This window comes from Herpailurus yagouaroundi, unplaced genomic scaffold (assembly GCF_014898765.1).
Source record: "Herpailurus yagouaroundi ecotype Mexico unplaced genomic scaffold, PumYag 190, whole genome shotgun sequence".
In the NCBI taxonomy this organism is placed as follows: domain Eukaryota; kingdom Metazoa; phylum Chordata; class Mammalia; order Carnivora; family Felidae; genus Herpailurus; species Herpailurus yagouaroundi.
The window spans coordinates 7,729,615-7,753,716 of record NW_024412421.1 but is presented as its reverse complement, the minus strand read 5'-3'; the positions used below and the strand labels follow the sequence as shown (position 1 = coordinate 7,753,716).

Below are 24,102 nucleotides of genomic sequence, written 5' to 3'. Positions count from 1 at the left end.
GCACTCATAGTTAAACAGCCTTCATTAAATGTCCCCTGCATTACTACACATCTGTATCCCTCGGTAATTTGTAAAGAAAGAAACAAAGCAGTATATTAGCTCTATCTATAGAAGAGGAACTGAGGCTTTGAGCTCGTAAAAACTCAAATCACATAGAAATCCTCATTCTCTGGCACAAACACTCTACTTGCTAACTATTTCTGATCCTATAGCTTCATTTCTGCTTTACAGTGTGGGAAACCACGAGAAGGAGCTAGAGATCTCCAAACTTCAGTGTTTTCAGAAAGGAACTCACTTTTGAAAGTACTTGGAGTTCTGGGCAAAAAAAGTCTCAAGGTTTTGAATTTTGACCCTTGGATCCTCTCAATTCAATGCTATGTGCTCTCAGTGCTATGGTCTTGCATTTCCAAGGCCTAAGAAATGGGGTCTAGTCTTTTGGTGGTTTTCCCTTAACTCAGCCCTAATGAATGCCCTCTTATGCATGCAGAGATGTTAACGGAGATAGGCAACATGGAGGCTAGGAACTGAGTCCAGCCAAAATGTTTAAAACATTACAGAACTAAATATTAGATTAGGACTAATCTGGTAAATTCAGAATACTAAGAGGCAATAGGAACATTAAAATAGGATAGACAACTGAAAACATGAGCCTTTTTTTTGGGCTTTGCCTTAATCCACCTACCTATCTGAAGGTCTAATCTATCAGGTTTTTAACCATATGCCAGAGATATTTCCTTCACTCCTTGGGGGGAAAGAGACAAGAAGGAATTGGTTCCATATGAAACAAGGTGATCTCTATTGCATTTCTAAATCAAAGCTTTGCAGCCCTTGGATGTGATAATCGTGTTTGTTCATTAGACCACCTTTACCACCACCACCACCAAAACTCCCAACCTCAAAACCAAGAAATTAAAAAGGAAAAGAAATGTATTCAACACATATCCAGCCCCCAGGAATCTATGTACAATTGAGGTTTGATTTACAGATGAAAGAGGTGAGGGGAAGATTTAAAAACACCTGATACATCCAGTTATTAGACTTAAAGGCACAAGCCTAACCTAATGTATGTTCTTAGGTTTGGGTGCATCAAAACTTTCCCAAGGTCTCCCATAAGTGGTAGCAAGCCGCTCTGTTAAAGAGCTCGAGATGGCCTTGTAACACACTGGGACAATAATCTCCAATTAAGTGTTCTCCAGTGGGCCTCTGCATGACAAACCATAATGGCTCCAATGAAGCCCTTAAAACCTACCATGTCAATGAGCTCCCCCAAGCACGAGAATTTAGAGCTATGGATTAGACCTCTTCACCCTCCTCCTCCCCTCAAAATATCTTAAAGACCCTTTGCTCCCAGGGGAAGAGTCATTCTAGCCAGTGTCTGGTTAAGAGGTCTTTGTTAACTCACATTTAGACATAGTTACAGGACGTCTAATGAAGGCTCCGCATTCAGCAGAGACCTCCCCTCACGTTGCCATAAGCCAGATTGAAGGGCAGAGCCACAGTGACACCCCCCGCCCCCCACTGCCCCGCCAAAATGAAGAAGCCTCCTAGGGGTCTCATTTCATTCATTTCCGGACTTGAAGAACTATGTGGTCTTGGAAATGACATCTGTCTTCCTGATGCTTTAAGTTTTATACCCACAAAGTATGGGTATGGCTCCTTATCTTCCAAGTTTGTTTAAGAAATACCTTTAAATAAAAGCAGAGGACGCGACCAAAGACAGTGTCTTGTTTTAGAGCGAAAATAACAAAACTGACAGATCCTATCCCCTTCAGTCAATAAGGCACTTCCTGCTGAATATCAGTCACTTTGAGAGATGTGTGCATTCTTTTGAATGACAAGGAAAAACTTGGGAGCCACTCTATTTTCTAAACTCTGTGGTTACAAAGTAATACAAAGCGTGCTATTGAAATGGCTGATCCCAAACTCTACACGTTGACAATGGTGACCATATACTTTTTGGAAAGGATTTATTTTTCCACTTATGTGGTGCTGGTGCCTGAATGTACCTCATTCTGAAATCACACACTGCTGATGGGGGCTGAGACTCTAATATACAGAGCTACAGACCAACAGCTTATTATGAAAAACGCATTCAAGCTAATTTATGTGCAAATGGGAAATATGATTATACGATTGTAAAGTATAGCGCCAGAAGAATTAAAGAAACTTTAGGGGGCGCCTGGGTGGCGCAGTCGGTTAAGCGTCCGACTTCAGCCAGGTCACGATCTCGCGGTCCGGGAGTTCGAGCCCCGCGTCGGGCTCTGGGCTGATGGCTCAGAGCCTGGAGCCTGTTTCCGATTCTGTGTCTCCCTCTCTCTCTGCCCCTCCCCCGTTCATGCTCTGTCTCTCTCTGTCCCCCAAAAAATAAATAAACGTTGAAAAAAAAATATTTAAAAAAAAAAAAAAAAGAAACTTTAGGGGCTTGGATGCGTTAATGACCCTTTTCAAGATCCTAAAACTACCAGAACAACTCTTTGACCTGGTCATAGGGTCCTACCTTCCTATTGGTCTCAACAGCTCAGTACATTCCCCACCTGTGGCTAAATAGGTTCCAGGGTACAGTACTGTCCTCAGCCTTGAGGGAAAGTTTCTGGATGATGACTGTAGCAGCCCTGGAAATGATTATTTCCTAATAAAAGCCTCCTCCTTCCACCGCATTCATGCCAATAGGCTATGTTGAGATGGCAAGGTAAGGTACCTTCTTTGGCAAAAAATTTCCATCACTCTTTTAATATATATATTCTATAGTATAGTATAGTATAGTATATATATAAAATATACTATATATATGTGCTAATATACTATATACATTTAATACATACCTACTAATACACCATATACATATACATATACATATACATATACATATACATATACATATGGTAAGGAAATTCCTTTCGTTTCAGAATCATAAAAGCTCTTAAACTTGGGTTTTAAGATGGAAAAGCAACGAGATCTTTTATTAGAAAAGTGCTGTTGAGAGCAGCTTTATTTCCTGGTTCTACAAATACGTGCCTTCCCAGAGAGAGAGAAGTTGATATGTATCGCAAAGTCTATTTAAAAAGGTGAGTGCAAGATTTCACGTATAGCATTCGGTAATAGGAGAAATGATGAACGCCTTTAATTTTTTATTTTCTGATTTGTAACTGGTTTCAAAACTTGGCAAGCATGACCATTAGGCCCTCGCGAAGCGGCAGTGGGTCCCAGAAGCACCCTTTTATACCTCCCCGCTCTGCAGGGATGCTGAGGTAGCTACCGCGTGGGCAGGGCAACACAAATATTGCACACGTCACAAGTCGGACGCTCGAAGAGGTGTGAGGACTTTAAAGGCGATTTGCCTGTTAAAAAGTCGCATTGCTTGGGACTCACAGGACTCAGTCGTGTCCAACCAACACGGGGCTTTTCCAATTCTCTTGAATGGGATGAATGCACGTTTTTGCTTTTGTTTGCGAGAGGTAGAGAACAAGCAGGGGAGAGGCAGAGAAAGAGGAGAGGGAGACAGAATCCCAGGCACGCTCCATGCCATCAGCACAGAGCCCACCCAGTGCAGGGCCGAACTCACGAACTGTGAGATCACGATCTGAGCTGAAATCAAGGATCAGACGCTTAACCGACGGAGCCACCCAGGCGCCCCGAGTGCACGTTTTCTAAAGACGGTTGTATACTAGGACACTGAATGTACTCAACTCAACCTCTGCCCAGATCTAGAGATCTACATCTGGACAATGGGTTTGACAAAATGTACAGGGCTTTTCTGCTTCAGTTCCCCTCACTCTTCAAACTTGAGGGTGTTACCCTGAGATTTCCCAGTATCACAGCCTCACCTTCGTGTCTCTGTTACACATAAAGCGGCCAATTCTTCCAAGATTACATGGGCTTAGTCACATCACTGGAGAAAAGCACTAGTTCTCCGAAGACAATAGTATCTCTGTGAGCAGGTGAAAAAAAAAGTCAGTCCGGAATTGACAGGCCACTGGCAGTTTGTCAGTTTCTGAAAACCAAGGTGATATAAAAATCTTTTAACCTAAATAGAACGAAGGGGGAATCTGGCTGTCAATTGGTGAGGGCGTGAACAGGTCCTTAACTACAAAGCCCTGTAGGAAGAAAGTCAAGGTAATTACTAACCCACGCTAAAATAGCAGAATCCCTAAAAAATTTGGAAATCTCTTCCTTTCCATTGCCGGCTTTCTACTTTAGGTATTACTGTACCTCAGGTCACTGAGCTGACGCAAAGATCAAATAATCCCTCGCGGGGTAATTTTGTAATTTTCGCAACCAGGAAAACGTCAAGGCTGTGCTTCCTTCTTTGCATTTTGGGTCTTAGCCACAGCTATTTATGGGACTGTATCCTTCTCCCTGTGCTAGTGCTGGGGCACACGGCCCCCTCTCCCAAATGTCCATTCCCTTCCAAGTTTGAAATCAGAGTACCACCCTTGACTCTTTCCTCTTCTTCATCCCCATAACCAATTGGTTATGAAGTTCTCTTCCATTAGAGGTCCTTTGAAATTCATACTCTTCTGTTACCACTACTCCGCCTGAATGCATGGCCACGTCACCTCATTGCAGGAACACGGCTTTTCTCTAAATACAACCCTTTAAATGAGAACAGCCCATATCCATTGCCCACCCAGCCTCCAAACTAATCTTCGCTAAAATATCTCCAGCATCATGTCCCTTCTCAGCTTTGGAAACTTTTGAAGGCCTCCAAAAACTCAGCCATCTCTTGGTACTTCCCAAATATCTGGTCTCCGTTTCTTGAACATTCTGTTTCAGCCAGAAAGTCTTAACACATGGAACCTAGTTTATACAATCCTATTCTGACCTTCGTCAGAAATTTTACCTATTTGAAAGGACCTCTTCCCATACATCTGTCTCCATCTTAACTCTATCTGAACTCTATCTTTTCCCTAAAATATTACCTATGTAACTTGAAATGAACCTACCATTTGAACTTGGAACTCACTAATGAAATGACCACCTGTCCTGGGTCTGTGAGGTACCACTGGCATTTTCTCAGAAGCCCATGAGTTTTATGAGAATTTTAAAATTTTATGCCTTTATTTCAATGATAATCCAAGTAATTATTTTACCAGTTACAAAGACTAGGTGTCTCTTTTGCACTGGCCCTTCAAAATTGAAAAGCATTTTTGCAGAATAATACTTCAGCTCCGAATTCACAACTGGTATCTATGAACCCTTACTATCAGAAGGGTTGAAGATTTTTCTTCTACAAGAAATCTGTAAATGCATCTGACAGTCATGTATTGTCATGTGACCCATCTTCCCTAGTGTCGTCTTGAACTTGTATTTTAGATTCTTTATTAGAGTTTTACTTCTCAGGTTTTTTATGTCTTATCTTCACCAACGGATGGTAAACTCTCTGGGGACAGGAATGATGTCTAAGCCTACTCCCAATGCAGCAAACATAATCTTGCAAAGAGCAAGTGATTGGTCAAAATTGGTTGCTCTCGTTTTGACTATGAGGGCTTGATCTGATCCACATTGGATGGCGGTGGGTAGAGGGAGACAATGAAGACTGAGTTTCACCCAACTGAAAATTATGCAAAGGTAGCACTAAAATTGTTCCAATGTCCCTTATTATCCCTAAGGTGGCATTATGTGAAGGCCTTCCCTGTAATGTCACAGTGCTGCATGAAATAATGCTTTTCATCCAACAAAGGTTTTTATTATTCCTTTCTTCCAACACCTGCACCTGTTTATTAGTACTAGGCAGTAAAATTGAAACATTTCTTTCTCATAACTGGTAAGAGGTACCAGAATAAAAAAGGGTGTTGAATCCAATCTATTCTTAATGTTTCTGGCAATTCCTTAGTCTATGTTAATTTCATGCTTTCATAGACAGAATTGTAGAAGTAGAATTCTAGAAGCTTCATCTCCCGGATGAACTGAGTGGTCCTGTGTGTCGTCCTAGACTTCATTAGTAGCAAAATGAAGAGGGAGATGTCAAGGAGATGGGATTAGAAGGAACAGGGAAACTCAAAATGGGATTTTCCCACTTGAGAACAGGGAGAAGCCTGGAAAATTGCCTGGTCACTATCCACACACAGTGCTTATTTGATGACCTCAAGTCTCTCCTCATGCAAGCACGGAGAGTTGATTTATATGGCTTTGCAAAGTTTACTTTAATGCATTAGTTAAGAACTCGGGCAGCAAGTGACAGCAGAAATGGCACAAATGAAGCCATGGATTAATTTAGTAGAGGAAAGAATATTCTTTTTTTTTTTTAATGTTTACTTATTTATTTTTGAGAGCGAGAGAGAGAGTGAGGGAGAGAGAATCCCAAGCAGGCCCCACACTTTCAACATAGAGCCTGGCATGGGGCTCGATCTCACAAACCATGAGATCATGACCTGAGCCAAAATCAAGAGTTGGACACTCAACCGACTGAGCCACCCAGGCGCCCCAATAGAAGAGAGAATATTCTTTAACCGATGCCTTTCCCACTGTTGTTCGTTAGAGACAGAAATGGGAGTGGCCAAGGAGGACTCCTATGGCACTAGACTGCTGACGGGAGGTGAGCTAATCCTGCGGGTCAGTGGGTATCATTCCTTTCTTCAGCACAAAAAGAGACCTGTGGAGTTTCATGGACAGCCAAAAAAATCATGATGGGAAATCATACGGATTTTACAAACCAGTGACAGAGAAATAGGTGGATAAATACAGACACGGTTAGCCCTGTAAAAGATCATTCCAGAGAATGTACTGGAATTATGGAGGAAAGTAGGAAGGGAGTTGTAGGGACAGATGATGATCTTCTTACGAGACAACACGCCTTTATGCCTCATGTCTCAACTAAAAAAAAAAAAAAAAAAAAAAAAAGTGGGGCTGCCTGGGTAGTTCAGTCGGTTGAGCATCCCCACTCTTGATTTCGCTCAGGTCATGATCCCAGGGGGGTGGGATCGAGCCCCACGTCACGTTCGGCGCCGAGCCTGGAGACCGCTTAAGATTTTCTCTCTCTCTCTGTCCCCTCCCCTGCTCCTGTGCTCTATCTCTCTCTAGAATAAAAACAATTCTTTTTTAAGTTATTTAAAAAGAGGGGACAGGGAAGGAAGCTTTGGGAGACGGTGAATACAGCTAGGGCAAAGTAAGGAGCTTCTCTTCATCCGTGAAGCATTCTTTGTTTAGGTGCTACTGCATGTTCAGCATGAAAGTTAATTAACACACAGCCCGCTGCTGCCTGGAACGCCTTACATAATTACACCTGGAGTCTAATTAGGTAACTCTCCACCGGCCCTTGTCTGAATCACCCAAGCTACAAATCTCTCGAAGTGTGGCTAGCATTCATTTAGTAAGGCTTGCGACATGCCTGTGAAATCGAAAAGCTGTCACTTCCAACACGTTAGACACACTAACAGCCTAAGCGAGTTTCCCCATGTGCTTTTCTCGCAGAAACTGAAACCTTGAGACCAGCAGCATCTTCCTGGATTCCTCTGGATTTTCTTCCGGCGCGCGTGCCAGGAAGAGTTCTTCCTTCCGGAAGAGCATGCCAGGCAGAGTTACATTTTGGGGATGACAGGGTCAGGCAATGACCCACTGAGGTATCCATGCCATTATTTATCGAGTTTTAATAGGGTGAAATGTTGTTAATATTGACGGGATTGTAGGAATTTGGATTTTTCTGGAACTTTCCAAGCTTTCTATAGTAATACAATCTTCATGCTAATACCAACCTCAGGAAGAGAAGGAAAACTGGTAAAAGACTCCTCCACAAAATAACCCCATCCTTACTTTTCTCACACTAGTGACTACCAAGTAATATACACAGTGTATATTAGTTCAGAATTTTATCCCAGAACTTGAAACATTAGGTACAATGAAGTATGGATCTACAACAAAAGCTTTTACTTATGCAATCCTATGGAATAAATGTATAAGCTATGCTGTAAATTCCCCCAAGAAGGCAACTCCGTCAAATGGGGTATAGGTTTTAGAGGCAGGTGACACAGGGCTGCAGTCAACCACGTTTAATAATCTGTTAGGTTTATTTTTTCTCTGGCCACTATTTGCAAGTGACCCCATAAATCGATCACCTTTGAGGCTGGTCACGGGGCTCGGCACACCTTCGTTTACCGGTAAAAATGACAAAGGGAACGCCATGTCCCCAAATCTGTTGATCACCTGGGGAGGGGGTTCACGAGAGGACTCCACCCCATGTTATTCTGAAAACCGGTGGGCGGGGAGAGTAAGAAACGGAACTTCACTGGTTGCAAGGCCTGGGACCACACTTACCACCAGCTACCCAACCGGTGGCCCCAGCCAAAGGGATCAGAAACAGGGCTGCCATTGCCAAGTTCACACCCTGCCTGCAGCGACTGTCAACTAATGATAGATTAGACAAATCTGATTGCTCTATCAAAACATTCATCTCGAATCTTGATTAGTAAGCCTATTGAATTATGATTAATTCACAAGGGTGCTGCTGACAGATAAGATACTTTATCTGACAATGTGTGCTGGTTGGTTTGCCTGAAGCCAAACCAAAAAAAGACAAAAAAAAAAAAGGGGGTGGGGAAACACCACCAAAGCAAAACACAAACTCCCGAAGAAGTTGCTAGTAAAATAAACAGTATCAAGCACAAGACTTTGTGGAGGAGAATGAGGCCGCACACACCTTCTAATTTAATAAAGAGTCTGTGCGAACCCAGCCGTGACACAAAAAACAGGAGGGATTTAGGGAGAGAAATACACTGAGGACAGTACACTGGAAACAAGGGCATGCCAGGCCACCCTCTTGCCTTTTCCATAAGGAGTGTGGGAGAGAGGGTGACTCAGGATTGCTTCAGGAGGCGTCGTCCTCAGTTTTGGCGACATCCCAGCCTCTCGGGCCAGAGGCGGAGTGGAACCTGCGTGTCTTTTCCCAGCGTTACCATCCAATTACTTTCCTGTGTCTGGGAGGATGACATCTACACACAGAAATAGTCAGCCAACCTAGGGGCGCCCGGGTGGCTCAGCTGTTTAAGCGTCAGACTTCGGCTCAGGTCACGATCCTGGTGGGTTCGTGGGTTCAAGCCCCGCACATCAGACTCTGGTGACAGCTCAGAGCCTGGAGCCTGCTTCGGATTCTGTGTCTCCCTTTCTCTCTTCCCCTCCCCTGCTCCACTCTGTCTCTCTCATTCTCTCAAAAATAAATAAATATCTTTAAAAAATTAGAAAAAAATAGAAATAGTCAGCTGACCTAAACTCATGGGATTTGCCGAAGGTAGGTTTGTTTTATTTTTATTTAAAAAAAATTTCTTTTGGGGTTTTGTTTTCTTACAAAGCAGAAGGAAAAGGAGAGTTTTAAAACAATTTTTCTAAAACATAAATTCTTCTTCTTTTTCTTTTAGCTTCGTCTGAAGCAAAGACACATTCAATCTGGCCTACGTTAGAGTTTGAGTTTAGTGCTTAATAACTGACTCACGAAAAACTGAAATAGTGTCACTGATTCCCTCATCAAGCCAGCTTACCAGCCCTGAACCTAAACATATCAATCATTCACAGCTTTGCCAATCCCCCCAAATTCAGCTGTGGTGGCTCTTGGGGGTGTGGGGGTCACAGGAAGAGGATGCGAAGGGCTCAAAATCTCATGCAATTTTAGAGAGCATCATTATCTTTTCCCGACCTTACGATTTTACCAAAAGCCTAATGTCCTACAATCGTGTTTCTCTTTAGCTAGTATTAACCTTGCGGTGACTTCTCTCTTCCCTCTCTCTGTCTCTCTCTGTCTCTCTCTCTCTCTCGCTCATAACTATCCTCTGTTAATCAATTGTGCACCGCAGATGGGGTCAAGGAAACCTACTTCCTCCTTTGATAGCCTCCAATGTTTCTACTCTTGGGGATAAAAGTGCTTTAAATGGAGTTATATTCTAGGAAAATCAATATATGATTACTGCAAAGATTTGTATTGATTGTCCTGTTGCATTGCAAAAAGGCTAAAGAAAAATGGCGTGGTACATTTCCCTTCAATTCCTGTTCCGCAGAGTTTGTTGTGAATGTTTTGGGCAAGAAGAAAATGTTGGAACTTTATTTAATGACCTAACGTTTTCATCACTCAATCCGCTCACTTCTCTCCCTCCTCTAGAAAATGTTTCATTATTACTTTCCTGGCTTCTTGTTGGTAACACCGGGACTGGCAGGGGAGTTCACGGAGCTGAAGGCTGTCCATTTTGGCAAGGGTCTGAGCCACAAACTGCTGCTTGCCTTCCTGACACCCATGCTCCTCTTCTCCCTCCCTTAGAGAATCCTGACCTTGTTGGGAGTAGCAACGTACCTGGCTAAAACACAGTCCCGTTTCCTTTATCAACAGGGGTGACCAGGTGATCACGTTTCAGCTGATGGAACGGAGGTGGCGACAGCTGGGTAGGGCTTCTGAGAAAGTTCCTTAAAAGGGGGATGGGGGTGACTCAAGGGTCCGGCACATTTGGCTTCCCTCCCTTTCTTCCTTTTCCTTCCCAGTAACGTACATGACATATTAGGAGCTGCCGTGGTTCTCTTGTGATCATGAAGGAGACCTGAAGACAGAAGCCATGCCAGAAAGACAGAGCGGAAAGAAACACGGAAGGAGCCGTGAACACTGCTGATGTGGTACGGCTGCCATGATGGTCCTACTCTTTGTGGATTTCTTTCGCGTGAAGCGGATATAAATCCCTCTGTTGTTCAGGCCTGTGATATTTGCAGCCAAATGTGAGACATTTCTCCCACAAAATGCCTTTTGATGTGAGCCTTCCGTGTCCATACCAAGTAATAAAAAATCTGTTAGTTTTCTCCAGGGCTAAAGTCATGGACAATGGCCACTGAGCGGTCCAAATACTTCCTGGTGTTTGTAAGCCATTTAGTTGTTTTCCTAATCGTTACTGCTGAGGAATTACTAGAGCAATACAGTCTTTTAAGAAATTCAGTGTACCTTTGTCATTTTTAGTGGCCCAGCCTCCATTTCCCCTTCTTCGAGCAATAGGACTCCAATCTTGCTTTAGGAAATTTCTTCCTCCAGTAGTGTGCAGTCTTTTGTTTTTTTCTTTTTTGATAATATTTTTATGTTTATTTATTTCTTTGGAGGGGGGCTTGAGTAGGGGAGGGCTAGGGAGAGAGGGAATGAGAATCCCAAGCAGGCTCCACACTCAGCGCGGAGCCCGATGTGGGCTCCGTCACACAAACCATGATCTCATCATGATCTCATCATGACCCGAGCCGAAATTAAGAGTTAGACCCTTCACCGACCGAGCCGCCCAGGAGCCCCCAGGAGTGTGCGGTGTTAGTGGGACTATCATCAAGGTCCTGTGGCCTCCCCTAGCTGGGCGGCAGGCACAAGATCCAGGCTGGGCCCTGTCAGACTTTGATTCTTGAGTGGAGTAGAGCTTACTCCTTCCAACAGCAGGACCCCGATGAGTGTCTGTGTTTTCTTCCTGCCTGGATGCTTGGGGCTGCCGCCTGTCCTGCTGAGCACTCTTCGTGGTACTGTAAATAAATAACCCTGTATCCTTCTCAAAAGAGAACCTCCCACCCTCTTGCTTTTTTTTTTTTTTTTTGTTCTCCTTAAATTAGCCAGCATTTCTTTCTGTTGCTCGCAACCACAGAATTCTAACACAGAAGTTCTCATCAGAAGGGAACGTGAGGCATCCACATTCTTTTGGTTTAAAAGAAGGTCTGGAGAAACGAATAATCTCCAGCCTCTACTGTGGGCAGCGAATGCTGCCTGACCGGGCGCTGGTGGGGGGCTCGGGGGTCACCCAGGGCTCGCCGCTCTGACTCTCTGCTTCGGAAGGTGGCGTTCTCATCTCAGTGAGATGTAGCAGATGCATTTCATCAATATCATCTCGTGGAATAATAAAATTAGTTACAGTTTTTCTTTGAAAATTTATAAATTTGAAGTCAATTTTCCAGAATTAAGGAATCCAGGAGACCAGTTCTTTGTCTTACTTTAAAAACCAACAAATAAAAAGTGCCATTATTTAATGCAGAGGCCAGTTCCTTAAAGTGGGGGTGGGGGGGGTGGGGGGCTTGGGTTCTCACGGAATGCAAGAATCACAGGATCAGCACCCCAGAACCCTGGGGCTTCAAGGCCCATTTAGATTGTTCTGGAATCAGAGCCATTTATTATTCGTTATTACAAATTAAGAGAAGGAGCTTCCAGAAGCCTCTCCTTTACAGACAGCATGTTCACTCCTGCAGAGTTCTTCCTCGTGGCTCGTTGCCTAAGCAATGTTAAAGTGCTCACTCAATACAGACGGAGGTTGCTTATGGAGTCTATTGACCACTAAGCTTCAATGGACTACTACAGCATTTCCTTTAAAGATTGCAGCCTACATAGGTGATATTCAATAAGGAGAAAAATTAGATTTTGGTAAGAATAATAACAGCCAATGTTTTCTGAGCGCTCCTATGTGGCAGACACCGTCCCCCAAATTTTACATACGCACAGTACTGTAATACTCCTCACGATCCATGAGTTCAGCGCCATTATTGTGACCTTCATTCAGATGGGGAATAACGAGGGTTCAGACGAGGCAGAGGGGTTAAGTAACTTGCTCAACATCCTTTAGTTTATAAATGAAAGAACCAGGATAAATCTCAGTGTTGCCGTGACAAAATTATGTAGTCCTCCAACATTGCCGGAGGCAATATAAACTACTATAAAGTAGTCCGGGAACCTATTTCAGTAATGTGATAAGGCAAAAAGCCACACAAATGTTTACATCGCTTGCTTAATAATTACACTTTTAATAATATTTTCCGGAGAAATAATCTAAATGAAAAAAAAAAAAAAAACAGTGAAAGAAATTTTTATTGCAGCAGTATCTGTAATAGTGAAACCGAGTGGAAGTAACCCAACAATTTGAATAACGGGGAGTGCTGAAGCAAAACACAGTGTAGAAACTTAATGAATTACTGTCACTAAAATGCACAATTATTAAATTATGAAACACGGGCAACACTTTGGTATTAAACAAAAGAAAGCGGAATATCAAATGCTATGTACGTGTACTCAACAATTAAAACTAAATTCGACAACGTGTGCATATGGCCCATGGCTGGAAATTGACTTTCAAAATGAAAGTCGTTGCGTTAGGAGAGTAGGGCTCAAGAAAGAAAGAGAAATGGCCAGAAGTTTCCACTGTCCCCGGATGCTTCTGGATCTTGACTGGGAAAGCCTATCATCTTTCCCTTTACTGTAGATTAACTAGAAAGCTACGAAGGAGGGGAAGCTTAGGAACTTGCAAGGCTCTTTATCCAGTCAAGGTAAATGAAGTTCGGCTGGTCAGGAGATAAATAAGATTAGTTATGGGCTCTAGGTCATCCACTCATGGAGGTCAGCGAGTGTGAGATTATTATCCTTGGTAGAAGAGCAGCAAAATAGCATTAAGGAATAAATTAATGAAAAAGGTAGAAGATTATTTGAACTAAAGCCCTAATCAGTTTAGAGATTTCACTCAACTGCTCTACTGGCCATCAGTCAAGCTCACAAAACAAATATGCTTGTTCTCTTAAGTAATTCCAGGAGATCTCCCTTTCTTGCTTCAAAGACATCCAATCTAAGGAAAGTCATGAATAAAGTTACTCCAGTTTGCTGTTACACCTCATACAAAACCCGGTGAAGCGTTAAGGGGCATGCTACTAAAATCGTAAAGCAGACTATTTATACTGGATGCATAATTGCTAGTCCTGTATGGCCTCTGATTCCAAATAGAACATCATTCCATATCCATTCAGAAACGCTGAATTCACCAACATGCAAACTGCATATTTTATTAAATAAACACAAAGTAGGAGATAATGACATACATTTGTTTTCATTACAAGTAGTAATGCAATATTTCTCCAAGGCTTACTGCATTAGCATTTCTTGCCACGTTTCAAATGCCTTTGAACTTTCTGAAAAGCTACATCTGTTAGCTCCCGTGTATACAGCAGAAAGTTACCAAGTGAATTAAGTTTTAATATAAATTGCTTTGTTCACTATTAAGATTGATGTTGGACACACTGTACTGTAAGTTGCAAACTGCAATTACAATTCGTTGCAATTATCTTTGGTTGTTAATAGCACAAGATAGCATGTCACTTTCTACCAAGTGTATAATTTATCATTTGTGTTTTTTTTTTTTTCTGTGAACTCTTGTGGTATTCCAAACGTATAATCTTGTTGTATTTATTTCCCAGTGGTCCAACAAAATGCACAGCAAGTGCTGACTAGAACAAACTAAAAAGCACTGCTATTGACAAGCCATCACTTGAGCGGTAATGAACATTCTGCCTCCACTTTCACCTCAACAAACCGGCAGCTTTAATTTATGATAAAGCAAAGGAGAGGCAACCTCCAGGTTTATTATACCCTCAGTGCTGTTTCAAATAAAGTAATTAGAAGGTCAAGAGACAGGTCTGGAAAGCCAAATATAAATGCAACCCTTCTGTACCGACATTTAGAAGAAAAAAAAAAAAAAAGACTAGTGTGTTCAAAGAGCATTTTATCCATCTTTCTTCTCCAGAGCAGGGTGAGTCAATTTTTTTTTTTTAATACTACCGTAACCAATCAGAAACAGTGGCAGCTCCCCTCCTTCTCTCTCTAATTTGCTCCATATGGACGATGAACGGCACACCTAAGAGATGTTGTCTTTAGGAGCACATGACTGGCTAGTCCAAAAACTGCTTTGAATTGTAAACTCGGGACAGGTGATTAGGGATTTTATTTTCTTTTTTAATCAAGAGATGACTTAACATGGGAAGTGATGGAAAGGTTCTGGAGACACCCTAGCGGTGTTAACGGTAGTTGCAAATAGATAAGTTTTAAAATCGTATTTTAGAACATTTTGCTTAAAACAAATGTCTTGAAAAAAAACACCGAGGGAAAGGACTTGACTCGCAGAAAAATGACCCTTTCAATACACTTTGTTTTCAGTGATGAAAGAAACAATTATAAGAAATAGCATGCTGTTTCTAGGGAACTGTCTGTAACATCATACTTCATTTTAAAGGTTCCTCATTTTGCTTACACTGTAGTCTGTGTTTACTTTCCTCTCTCTACTTTGCTTCTCTTCCACAACGACGCCAAGCTACAGATGCTCCTAAGGGCCATGAAACCCAATGGATCTTGACTTCCGATCTCGTCCACGGTCAGAGGAGTAAGGTAGAAAATTTTCAGCATAATGTTAACTCTTACAAGCCAGTTGCTTTCGAACATTTTGATCCAAGGATTACTCGAGTGGGAAATAACGTCCCAGGAATCCAAGTTCATTTGTCCCCATTAGCCTACTGTTTCAAATCCTTCTCCAGGCCCCTAGATAAAAGGCAGGCGGTAGGGAGGAGGAAAGAGAACGGAAGGGAGAGAGGGAAAGAATCACAGGAGGTAAGGGGAAGGAGACAAACCCGGAATTCAACCAGCTTCTGCACGGGTAGCGGTGATAGGTATCACGGGTGCTATGTCTGAAAAACAGTTTTAAAAAGACGAGGCTTCCAAAATGATACGAGTCATCCGTCGTGCCCTACCGAGGACAACTAAGCTACTGAAGGCTATTTATTGTATTCACCATGACCCACCTTCTGGGAGGCTGTGGAGTATATGCTCCAAAAGCCTTTCTGAAACGGCATTTTTTTGTGTGTAATTTTTGCTTCGAGTAATTTTCATCACTGTCTGTTCAAGTAGTCGGTATAATTACACTTGATTATGTAAGTGGTAGAAATGTATGTAATCTCATAATTAGAACATGTAATTACGTTGTAAAAATTCTTACAAACTGTAAAACAAAAAGTATACAAGTACAGTGGGTGGAGTTTTTTTTTGCTTTTTGTGTTTGTCTCCACCCAGAATAACAACAGAAGCCATGACGCCATCATGGTGAGGTAGGAAATGGGTGGTTTTTTGGGCTTTCATCTACTTGGCTGAAGGAACGGGCAGGTTTTTTTTTTTTTTAATGTTTTTTTTTAATGTTTTATTTGTTTTTGAGACAGAGAGAGACAGAGCGTGAGCAGGGGAGGGGCAGAGAGAGAGGGAGACACAGAATCCAAAGCAGGCTCCAGGCTCTGAGCCATCAGCACAGAGCCCGACGCGGGGCTTGAACCCACAAACCGCGAGATCATGACCCGAGCCGAAGTCGGACGCTCAACCGACTGAGCCACCCAGGTGCCCCAGGAACGGGCAGGTCTGATCCAAGATCACCTTGATATCTCTGGTGGCAAAAGATACCTGCAAGTCAGGCATTCATAAAAAGATGGTAACTGCACCCTATGACTCAACCTAAGAACTGCAAAATAGTACTGAATTTGTCAGGCATGGAGTAACTAGGCTGGTTTCTTCAACCCAGGGACGTGTTTTCTTACCTTGCTGCCTTTTTTTTTTTTTTTTAAATAAAACGTAATACTAATAATTTGTACAGTTAGTGGCAAAATGAGTGTAGAGATAAACTAGATTATTTTCAAAAAGACTCTTTGAGGAGGCAATTTCAGCCATTTCTCCAACTACGTGAAACAAGAGTATTCGATTGAAAGGAATTCCTTGATCCCCACCCTCCCCTCTCCTGGTCTTTTGCTGGAGGGGCTAATGAGCAGTGAAACGTTCAAAATGCTGGGCTGTGCGGTGGAATAAGACTTCCTGAGCCTGAGTAATTCAGACTGCAACCGAGGCTTGTTGCATCAGGCTGTAAACCCTGGGTCTCAGCAGAAGCCCTCACAGTGTCAGTAGCGGATGTTAAATCTCTACCAAACAGGAATTCTCTAACCGAAAAGCCAGTGCTAAGTCTCTCCCTAGGAGACCTATATGCCAAAAGTTTATAAAAATAGAGGAGGTCCCGATTTCCATCTTTGGGGAGTTGCACCAAGGCAGGTTTTTAGGAAAACGTAAAGGAAACACGAAGCATGATCACAGTACATGAGGACCCTACACGGAGGCCAAAGCCCAGGACGTAACGTATAGTTTGCGCATATCTGTTAAACACGTGAACTACAGAATTTTAACTGGTTCTAAGAGTGTGCCAGAGAATGAAGAAAAAAAAAAAAATAAGGGAGACACTACTGGTTCTCTCCCCAACAACCATTCCCTTCTTCTTCGTTGCTAACAGAACCCCTGTTTTATTCACGCATTCAACACTCCGAGAAAATGGACGCCACCGCCAGCTCAAGAGAAAATCTTGGTTAATAAAGCCAATAATGCTGTTTCCATTTCCCTTGGCAATCTTCAGTTCAGCAGCGAACGTCTAACCCAGATCTGGGCAATGAGACCGGAAAGAAGGTCAACTGAGAGTTTCTAGGAAGGATTTCCTCACTCTTGAGAAGGAGGCACTGGAAGAGTTGATCTCTTTCCATCTCGGTTGCTTCTACATCTGGATGTGATGCCTGGGGCAGCTGCAGCCATTTGAAACATGAAGGAAGCCAGCACGAGGGTAAAGGTTACGATGGTGAGCTTAAAAGAGAGGAATCTAGGCCATCAGTGACATCATTGGGCCTCTGATCATATCACACCTACAGCTGTCCTACTTCTGAACTTCCTGTAACATGAGATAATAATTGCCCCTGTTTAAGCCAATCTGAGTCAGAGCACCATATATGGAGGGGTACAATTTATATTTTTAGCTTAGCTACAAGCATGCCAACACATCTGAATTCAAATCTCATTCACTAAAATGAAGCTGGTAAGTGTATAAAATTACTGGTGGGCTTTTTGAAATTGGTACAGTCCTTTTGGGCTGCAGTTTGTCCATTTCTATTGGGAGTCTTAAAGAAGCTTATCAGTTTTGATCCAGTATTTCACTTTGGGCAATGTATCTCAGGGAAATGATCTAAAACCTGGATAAATATACACTCCATATTTGATGGAGTACTATTCATACATGGAAAATGGTTACTGCAATTGTTAGCAAAGTGAAAAAATTAGTATGACAACTGAAAAAGAGAATACAGTTGACTCTTGGACAGAAATGGGTTTGAACTGCACGGGTCCACTTATACACGGTTCATTTTTTGGTAAATGCAGTACTATACTGTTAAGTCTGTTCTGTATGATTTCTTCATATTTTCTTTTCTAGAGCTTACCTTATTGTAAGCATACAGTATATAATAAATGTAACATACACAAATATGTGTTAATCGACTATTTATGTTACTGGTAATACTTCCCTTCAACAGGAGGCTATCAGTTAAGTTTTGGGGGGAGTCAGAAGTTATATGGGGATTTTTGTGCAGAAGATCAGCGTTCCTGACCCTGCATGGTTCAAGGGTCAACTTAGTAATAACACCAAAAGACCAACAACAACAAAACTCAACACAGGAGTACATTTAAGAGATCGCAATAAAATCTACCAAAAGATCGTTATGAGTTATGGAGGTTGGTGTCATGGTGGGGGGTTAGGGGTGAGTTCTTTCTTTCCTAGTCTTGCTTTTCCAAACTTCCTAAATAGAAAAAAAAAAAAAAATATACATATATATATATACATATATATATATATATACACATTTGAAATTTCCACACTACATTATTCAGCTGCTTAGTACAATTTATGGGCAGTGCCGATTGAAAATGTCTAGAGAGGGAGATCAGGATAGCCTGGGGAAAAGACTTGAGGCAGACGTAGAAAGCTCATTAGCACCAGGATTTCTTCACAACTGGTTGGATTTTCTTTCAAATTCTGACTCTTTCTTTCGGTCTTTCTTCTCTCTGTGTGTGTCCCTCTCTCCTTCCCTCCCTTTCTCCCTTCCTGCCTTCCTTCTTTTCTTTTCAAGATGATTGTTCCATGATTTGGGTAAGGTGAACAAGAAGAGGTAACAAGGATGGGATGGGGAGCTAACACACCATCCCTGAAAGCAGCCCACTGGGGAAAATCCCTATTTCTAAATAAGAAAAAGAAAACGCCAACTGCTTTGGTTTGAGTGTTCTGCTTCAGAATAAATTTGCCTGGAAGCTCAGAAGGGCACAAGAGGGGGCTGGGAGGTAACAGTGCATTCTTTTAAATAAAAGCAGGGACGCGGATGCTCCCTCTAACCTAAGCCAACAATGGCACCATCGACAGAGTCCCAGAGACGCTCGCAATCTTCCACATAATTAAGAGGGATTGTTGGCATCAGAGGAACCAGAAATATTCTGTAGATTAACTGCTTACTTCATTGCTAATGACTGCCCAATTTCTTTAGACTAATTGGTGCAATCTACATTTTTCCAGCAAAGATGAAGTATCAACTTGATTTGGTGTCGATAAAAAATTGATGGATGCTTCTGACTGCTACTTCTCAACAATACACGGATTATTACTACTATAATTATCATAAATGACAAAACATGGGCAAGTGGTGATTACAAGTCTAATTCTATCCCAAGGTTTTAATGGCATAAACCACTCAGGCTTTACTCTCATGATTTACTGCATCATCAAAATCCCTGCAAGGATTACCCCTGGGTGAATGCCACTCATTATCTTACCAATAATACACTGGTTTGGCCCAACGTGGAACAAATAATCAAGACGGAGCTCTTAGAAAATCCTCCCTCAAGATAGAATGCTCTAGTTTGCTGAGGAGGCATGGACCTGCCAAAATATTTCTCTTCACTTCCGGGTGTTACAGTTGTATTTTGCTCTAACGCGTACAGAGATTGGGGGTTTCTGGGTCACACAACAGCCTACCAAGCTGTGTGCCAAGGCCTGGAGATGCTGCTGCCTCCTTGGTCATGGCCAACCAAACACCGGCCGACTGCTACCAACCAGGCAGAGAGAGAAAAGGTTGTAAGCCTCCCATGCTCCCTGCCTGGTTGAGTGCCAACACTAGAGATGCAGGGGCAAGGGGACGGAGGAAGACCCTCGAGGAGGAGTTTGTCGTTCTTTTGTGGGGAATGCCGTTCGCACCGACACATACAACAGGAAGACCCCTGCGGAAGCAGCTCCGGTACCAGGGAGACCCCATGCCCAGACTGCAAATTAAATGCCCCCCAAAGTGAGGGCGCAGGAAGGAAAGCAGTGAAAGGGAGGGGTAGTGGAGGGAGACAGGGGTCTACCGCGAGCAGCTACCCATGGTGGCCAAGTGACCCTTGCCAGGTGGAAGGGAACCAGTACTGTCCCATCGTCCCATCTTGTTTTGTCTTCTAAGAGGAGTCAGACATCTTTATTCGTAGTGTGAAACATCCCGGTTTTAAAATGGCGGCGGACAGCTGCACTTCTTAGCCTAAAGGTTGAGAGAGTAGCTTCCGAGACCAGACTGCCCGGAGCGGGATGTTAGCCCTGCCAGCATTTGGGACACACTACTCCACCTGAATGTCCGTTGTCCTCATACGTGAAATGGGGATGATCACCGCCACCTACATCGTGGAGCTGGTTTGGGGATGACATGAAAGACTACCCGAAGGTACGTAAAATAATCCTGAGTAACGGCTCCGCAGTGACCGCTGTTACGTAACGCTGGGTTTGGCCTGCTGTGACCTCTGCTGTGGGAAGAAATGATGTACGAGGCAAGGGACATGGCCACGAATAACGGCTTGAAGGCTGACCGCGTGAGCTGGAATCCAGTTTTCCCCACTTGTTGGAGACTGAATGACCTTGCAAGACGCTTTCTGGAGCCACAGCTTTCTTGTCTAACAAACAGGGATAATAAAACACCTGCTTCGTAGAGACTCGTGAGGATGAAATTTAAAAATCGACACCAAGCACGCGGCACACAGCTCGACACAGGGTAACACGCAACAAATATTAATAGGTGTTATTCACGCTATTTCTTAAGCTGAATTTTTCCGAAGTCTTAGAATGTTATATCTTCTTTAAAAAGCTAGTCCGGGTTCCCCGTTCTTGTCCTGTGCTATCTCCTGCGGGCATTTTTGTCATGGGCATAGCTTTATTATTTTATTATTAGTTATGAACCATGAGAAATTCCCCTTTGAAAATTCACCTATGTTGCTTTTTCAGGTGCAACTTCAACTGTTACAATTGTTACCAAGTGCGGAAAAATCTTGCAACAGACAACTCCGTGTGTCAACGGTATAGGTGACATATGTTCTTAGGGGTGAAAGCTGTTACGGTACTTTGCCAGATTATTACTTAATTATTACATTATTGTTTTTGCAATATGTAAAGATCTACTAGCATCCAGTTCAAGGGAATCTGCAACTGAAGTATCCAGTGTGTTTAAAAGTGTGCCTGAAAAGCCACGTGTGTTTTAATGCACACCCTTCAGGCATAGGCTAGGTTTGTGTGAATGGCTGAGAACAGCATTTGCCAGCTGAGCCCTCGCTGTGACGGCTTGGTCTGGTCCACCAAAATAGGCACACACACCAGACCAAAGGGGGTTCATGGTTTGCATCATGGTCAAGTTCACCTTGGAGGGGTGGTGGCGCTCCCGGAACTTTCATCTCAAAAACAGACAGGGAGAGTTTCAACCGAGGCGCCATAGCCTCCTGAAAACTGAAGCGGGTGTGTAACACTAGTGAAGAAACATTCGTTTCCCTTTAAATACGCCTGGGTAAGGTAGGTCCAGATTATACCAGAAGGCGCCAGCATGCACCAGGCTGCCGAAAGTGGGCACGTTCAAGTCACCAAAGGTCCCCTGCCACTTACTTGTGACCTTCAAATACCCTTTTTAGTGCACGGAGAATCTTGTATGTCACAGCTATTTGGGGAAATCGATTATGGGTATGATCTGATATATCCTGAGAACCGCCAGACCATCAGGTATAGGTTGCCGCTTCCAAAGGTCAAGTTCTACCCTGTGACTCACCAGGCGGATCCCTGGGCTCCTCCAAATCTCAGATCGTGGAAAACTGTGTCGATTAATACGGAAAAAGCTGTGCTTTGCAAAAGAAAGTCTTCAGTTTCCCAAGGAAATTTCTCCTCTAGATAAAAATCTCCAGAGCGTCTTGTTTTATACTCTAGTCATAGCAGGTGTTGGAACAACTGGATATACATTAACTTTGTTTCCTCTGAGATCATTTAAAGGTTAAAAAGAGTAATGCTCAGGGGCGCCTGGGTGGCTCAGTCGGTTAAGTGTTTGACTTCGGCTCAGGTCATGATCTTGCATTTGTGGGATCGAGCCCCATGTTGGGCTCTGTGCTGATGGCTGGGAGCCTGGAGCCTGCTTTGGATTCAGTGTCTCCCTCTCTTTGTGCCCCTCCCTTGCTTTAGCTCTCTCTCTCTCTCTCTCTCTCAAAAATAAGTAAACATAAAAAAAAAAAGAATAATGCTCACAATGCCACCCTCGATGACTTTAGCGTCCTCTTCTCATGAATGTGGAGACCATCTGATGCACAGGAGTCAGAGGTGGGTGAGGGGCACCTGGGTGGCCCAGTCAGTTAAGCATCCAACTTTGGCTCAGGTCAGGATCTCACGGTTTGTGAGTTTGAGCCCCGCGTCGGGCTCTATGCTGACAGCTCAGAGCCTGGAGACTGCTTCGGATTCTGTGTCTCTCTCTCTCTCTGCCCCTCCCCTGCTCGCACTCTGTCTCTCTGTCTCTCTCTCTCTCTCTCAAAAATAAATAAACATTTAAAAAATTTAAAAAAAAAGAACAAGAGGTGGATGAGATTAAAGCACGGTTCCCACTGGAAATATTCGAATGTAACCATCTACCCTCCTTCCTCTACCCTCCCCACCAAAAGACTCAACGATTTAAAAATGCCCAAATCCAATAAGAGATATCGCTTACTGTCGGGGATGCACATACCAGAGGAAGTGCTGGGGATAAAGGAAATCTGTGAATCAGAGAAAGATGTTGGTATGCAAGATTGAAGATATACCAGCTGGCCCACTGCTTCAGCTGGTTTCCACAGGCCAGGAAGAAATTAGTCTCACAGTTCAGTTGGAAGAACACCTGGCCGTTCACCCAGAGGCACAAATTCACTGTTGAACAGGGTTATCTTTGTTTCCATTCCAAACACACCTAGGAACTAAGTTATTCAAAATCCCGTGACTCTCACTGTCCTAAATTGCTCACCTTCATAAAACTCGGGGGGTGGGGCTGAGGGCACAGGGACCCTGTGCTGTAGCAACATTAGCGTCAACGGGACCGATGTTAAAGGCCAGGATGGGCTTCCTCTGACTATTGAAAACTGGGTTGGAGCGTGTCCTATGGATTTCCCACATACGTTTTACTGAAGATTTACAAATGTGAGGGGCTGGTTGGAAAGGAATTGATTAAAGCCAAAGAATTAGCACTGTGCCACAACCAAGAAGACACGTGAGAGCTCCCGAGGCTTACGAGGATGGTTAATGAGCTCCGTGCTCCCTTGTCATTTGGGGCCTGCTCACAGCAACAGTCTAAAATAAACTTGAATTCCTCATCAGTATGCAAGTCTATGAGTGTGGGAAACGTCACTTTACAGCTGAACCCCCAACGCCGAAGCTAATTCCTCTTTCTCTGAAGAAGAGTCAGGCTGAGTCTTGCCGTGCCACGCTGAGCAGCGTGGCTGGGTGGGGTGAGGCCTGCAGGAAAACTACATGATGGCGGAGGAGATCCCAGGCCTGGATCCAAAGCGAAGGGGCCCGACGTGCCACCTACACAGGAGGCGGGTGGGACAGGGTGGTCGTAGGGGAGTCGGCCGCCGGGACGGCAGAATGTGCCGGCAAATGCCATGGCCGCAAGACTCGGTGGGAGGCCTGGGCAGACCCAATCTGGAATGCAGCGTGGGAACTGGGCTCGTAGGAGACACCATCAGAGACCCGATATCAGCCACTGGTCTTTGGGAAAACCCAAACCTGCTGATTGCGTCGTTCACTTAATTCTTCATTCCCTTTTCCTGACCTATCTACGAGCATCCTCCATTTTTTCCTTCTTGCTCTCATCTCTCAGGCTTGCCAAGCCTTGCAATATATTTAAAAAAGTTTTTTTTAATGTTTATTTATCTTTGAGAGAGAGAGAGAGAGAGAGAGAGAGAGAGACAGAGCGTGAGCAGGGGAGGGGCAGAGAGAGAGAATCCGAAGCAGGCTCCAGGCTCTGAGCTGTCAGCACAGAGCCCGACGCGGGGCTCGTACCCACGGACCGCGAGATCATGACCTGAGCTGAAGTCGGACACTTAACCGACTGAGCTACCCAGGCGCCCCAAAATGTTTTTCAAGGTGAGGTATGATTCATACATTTTAGGAACATGGTTCGATAGATTAAAAAGAAGTTCTTTTTTTTTTTTTTAATTTTTTTTTTCAACGTTTATTTATT

General features: G+C 43.4%; 1 protein-coding gene across 4 annotated transcripts in view; it reads right to left on the bottom strand.

The window, feature by feature from the left end:
- Positions 1-24,102, bottom strand: part of FTO (FTO alpha-ketoglutarate dependent dioxygenase) — a 393,836-nt gene that overhangs the window by 64,227 nt on the left and 305,507 nt on the right. Inside the window, exon 9 of one of the 4 annotated variants that reach the window (XM_040498032.1) lies at positions 16,334-17,328. The exons of 2 other annotated variants lie outside the window; for them this stretch is intronic. In XM_040498032.1, coding sequence (XP_040353966.1) covers positions 17,301-17,328 — 28 coding nt within the window. In that variant the 3' untranslated portion in view covers positions 16,334-17,300. Of the gene's footprint in view, positions 1-16,333; positions 17,329-17,358; positions 17,387-24,102 lie in introns of those variants that run through there. One more of the 4 variants, XM_040498033.1, reaches the window with a different exon arrangement.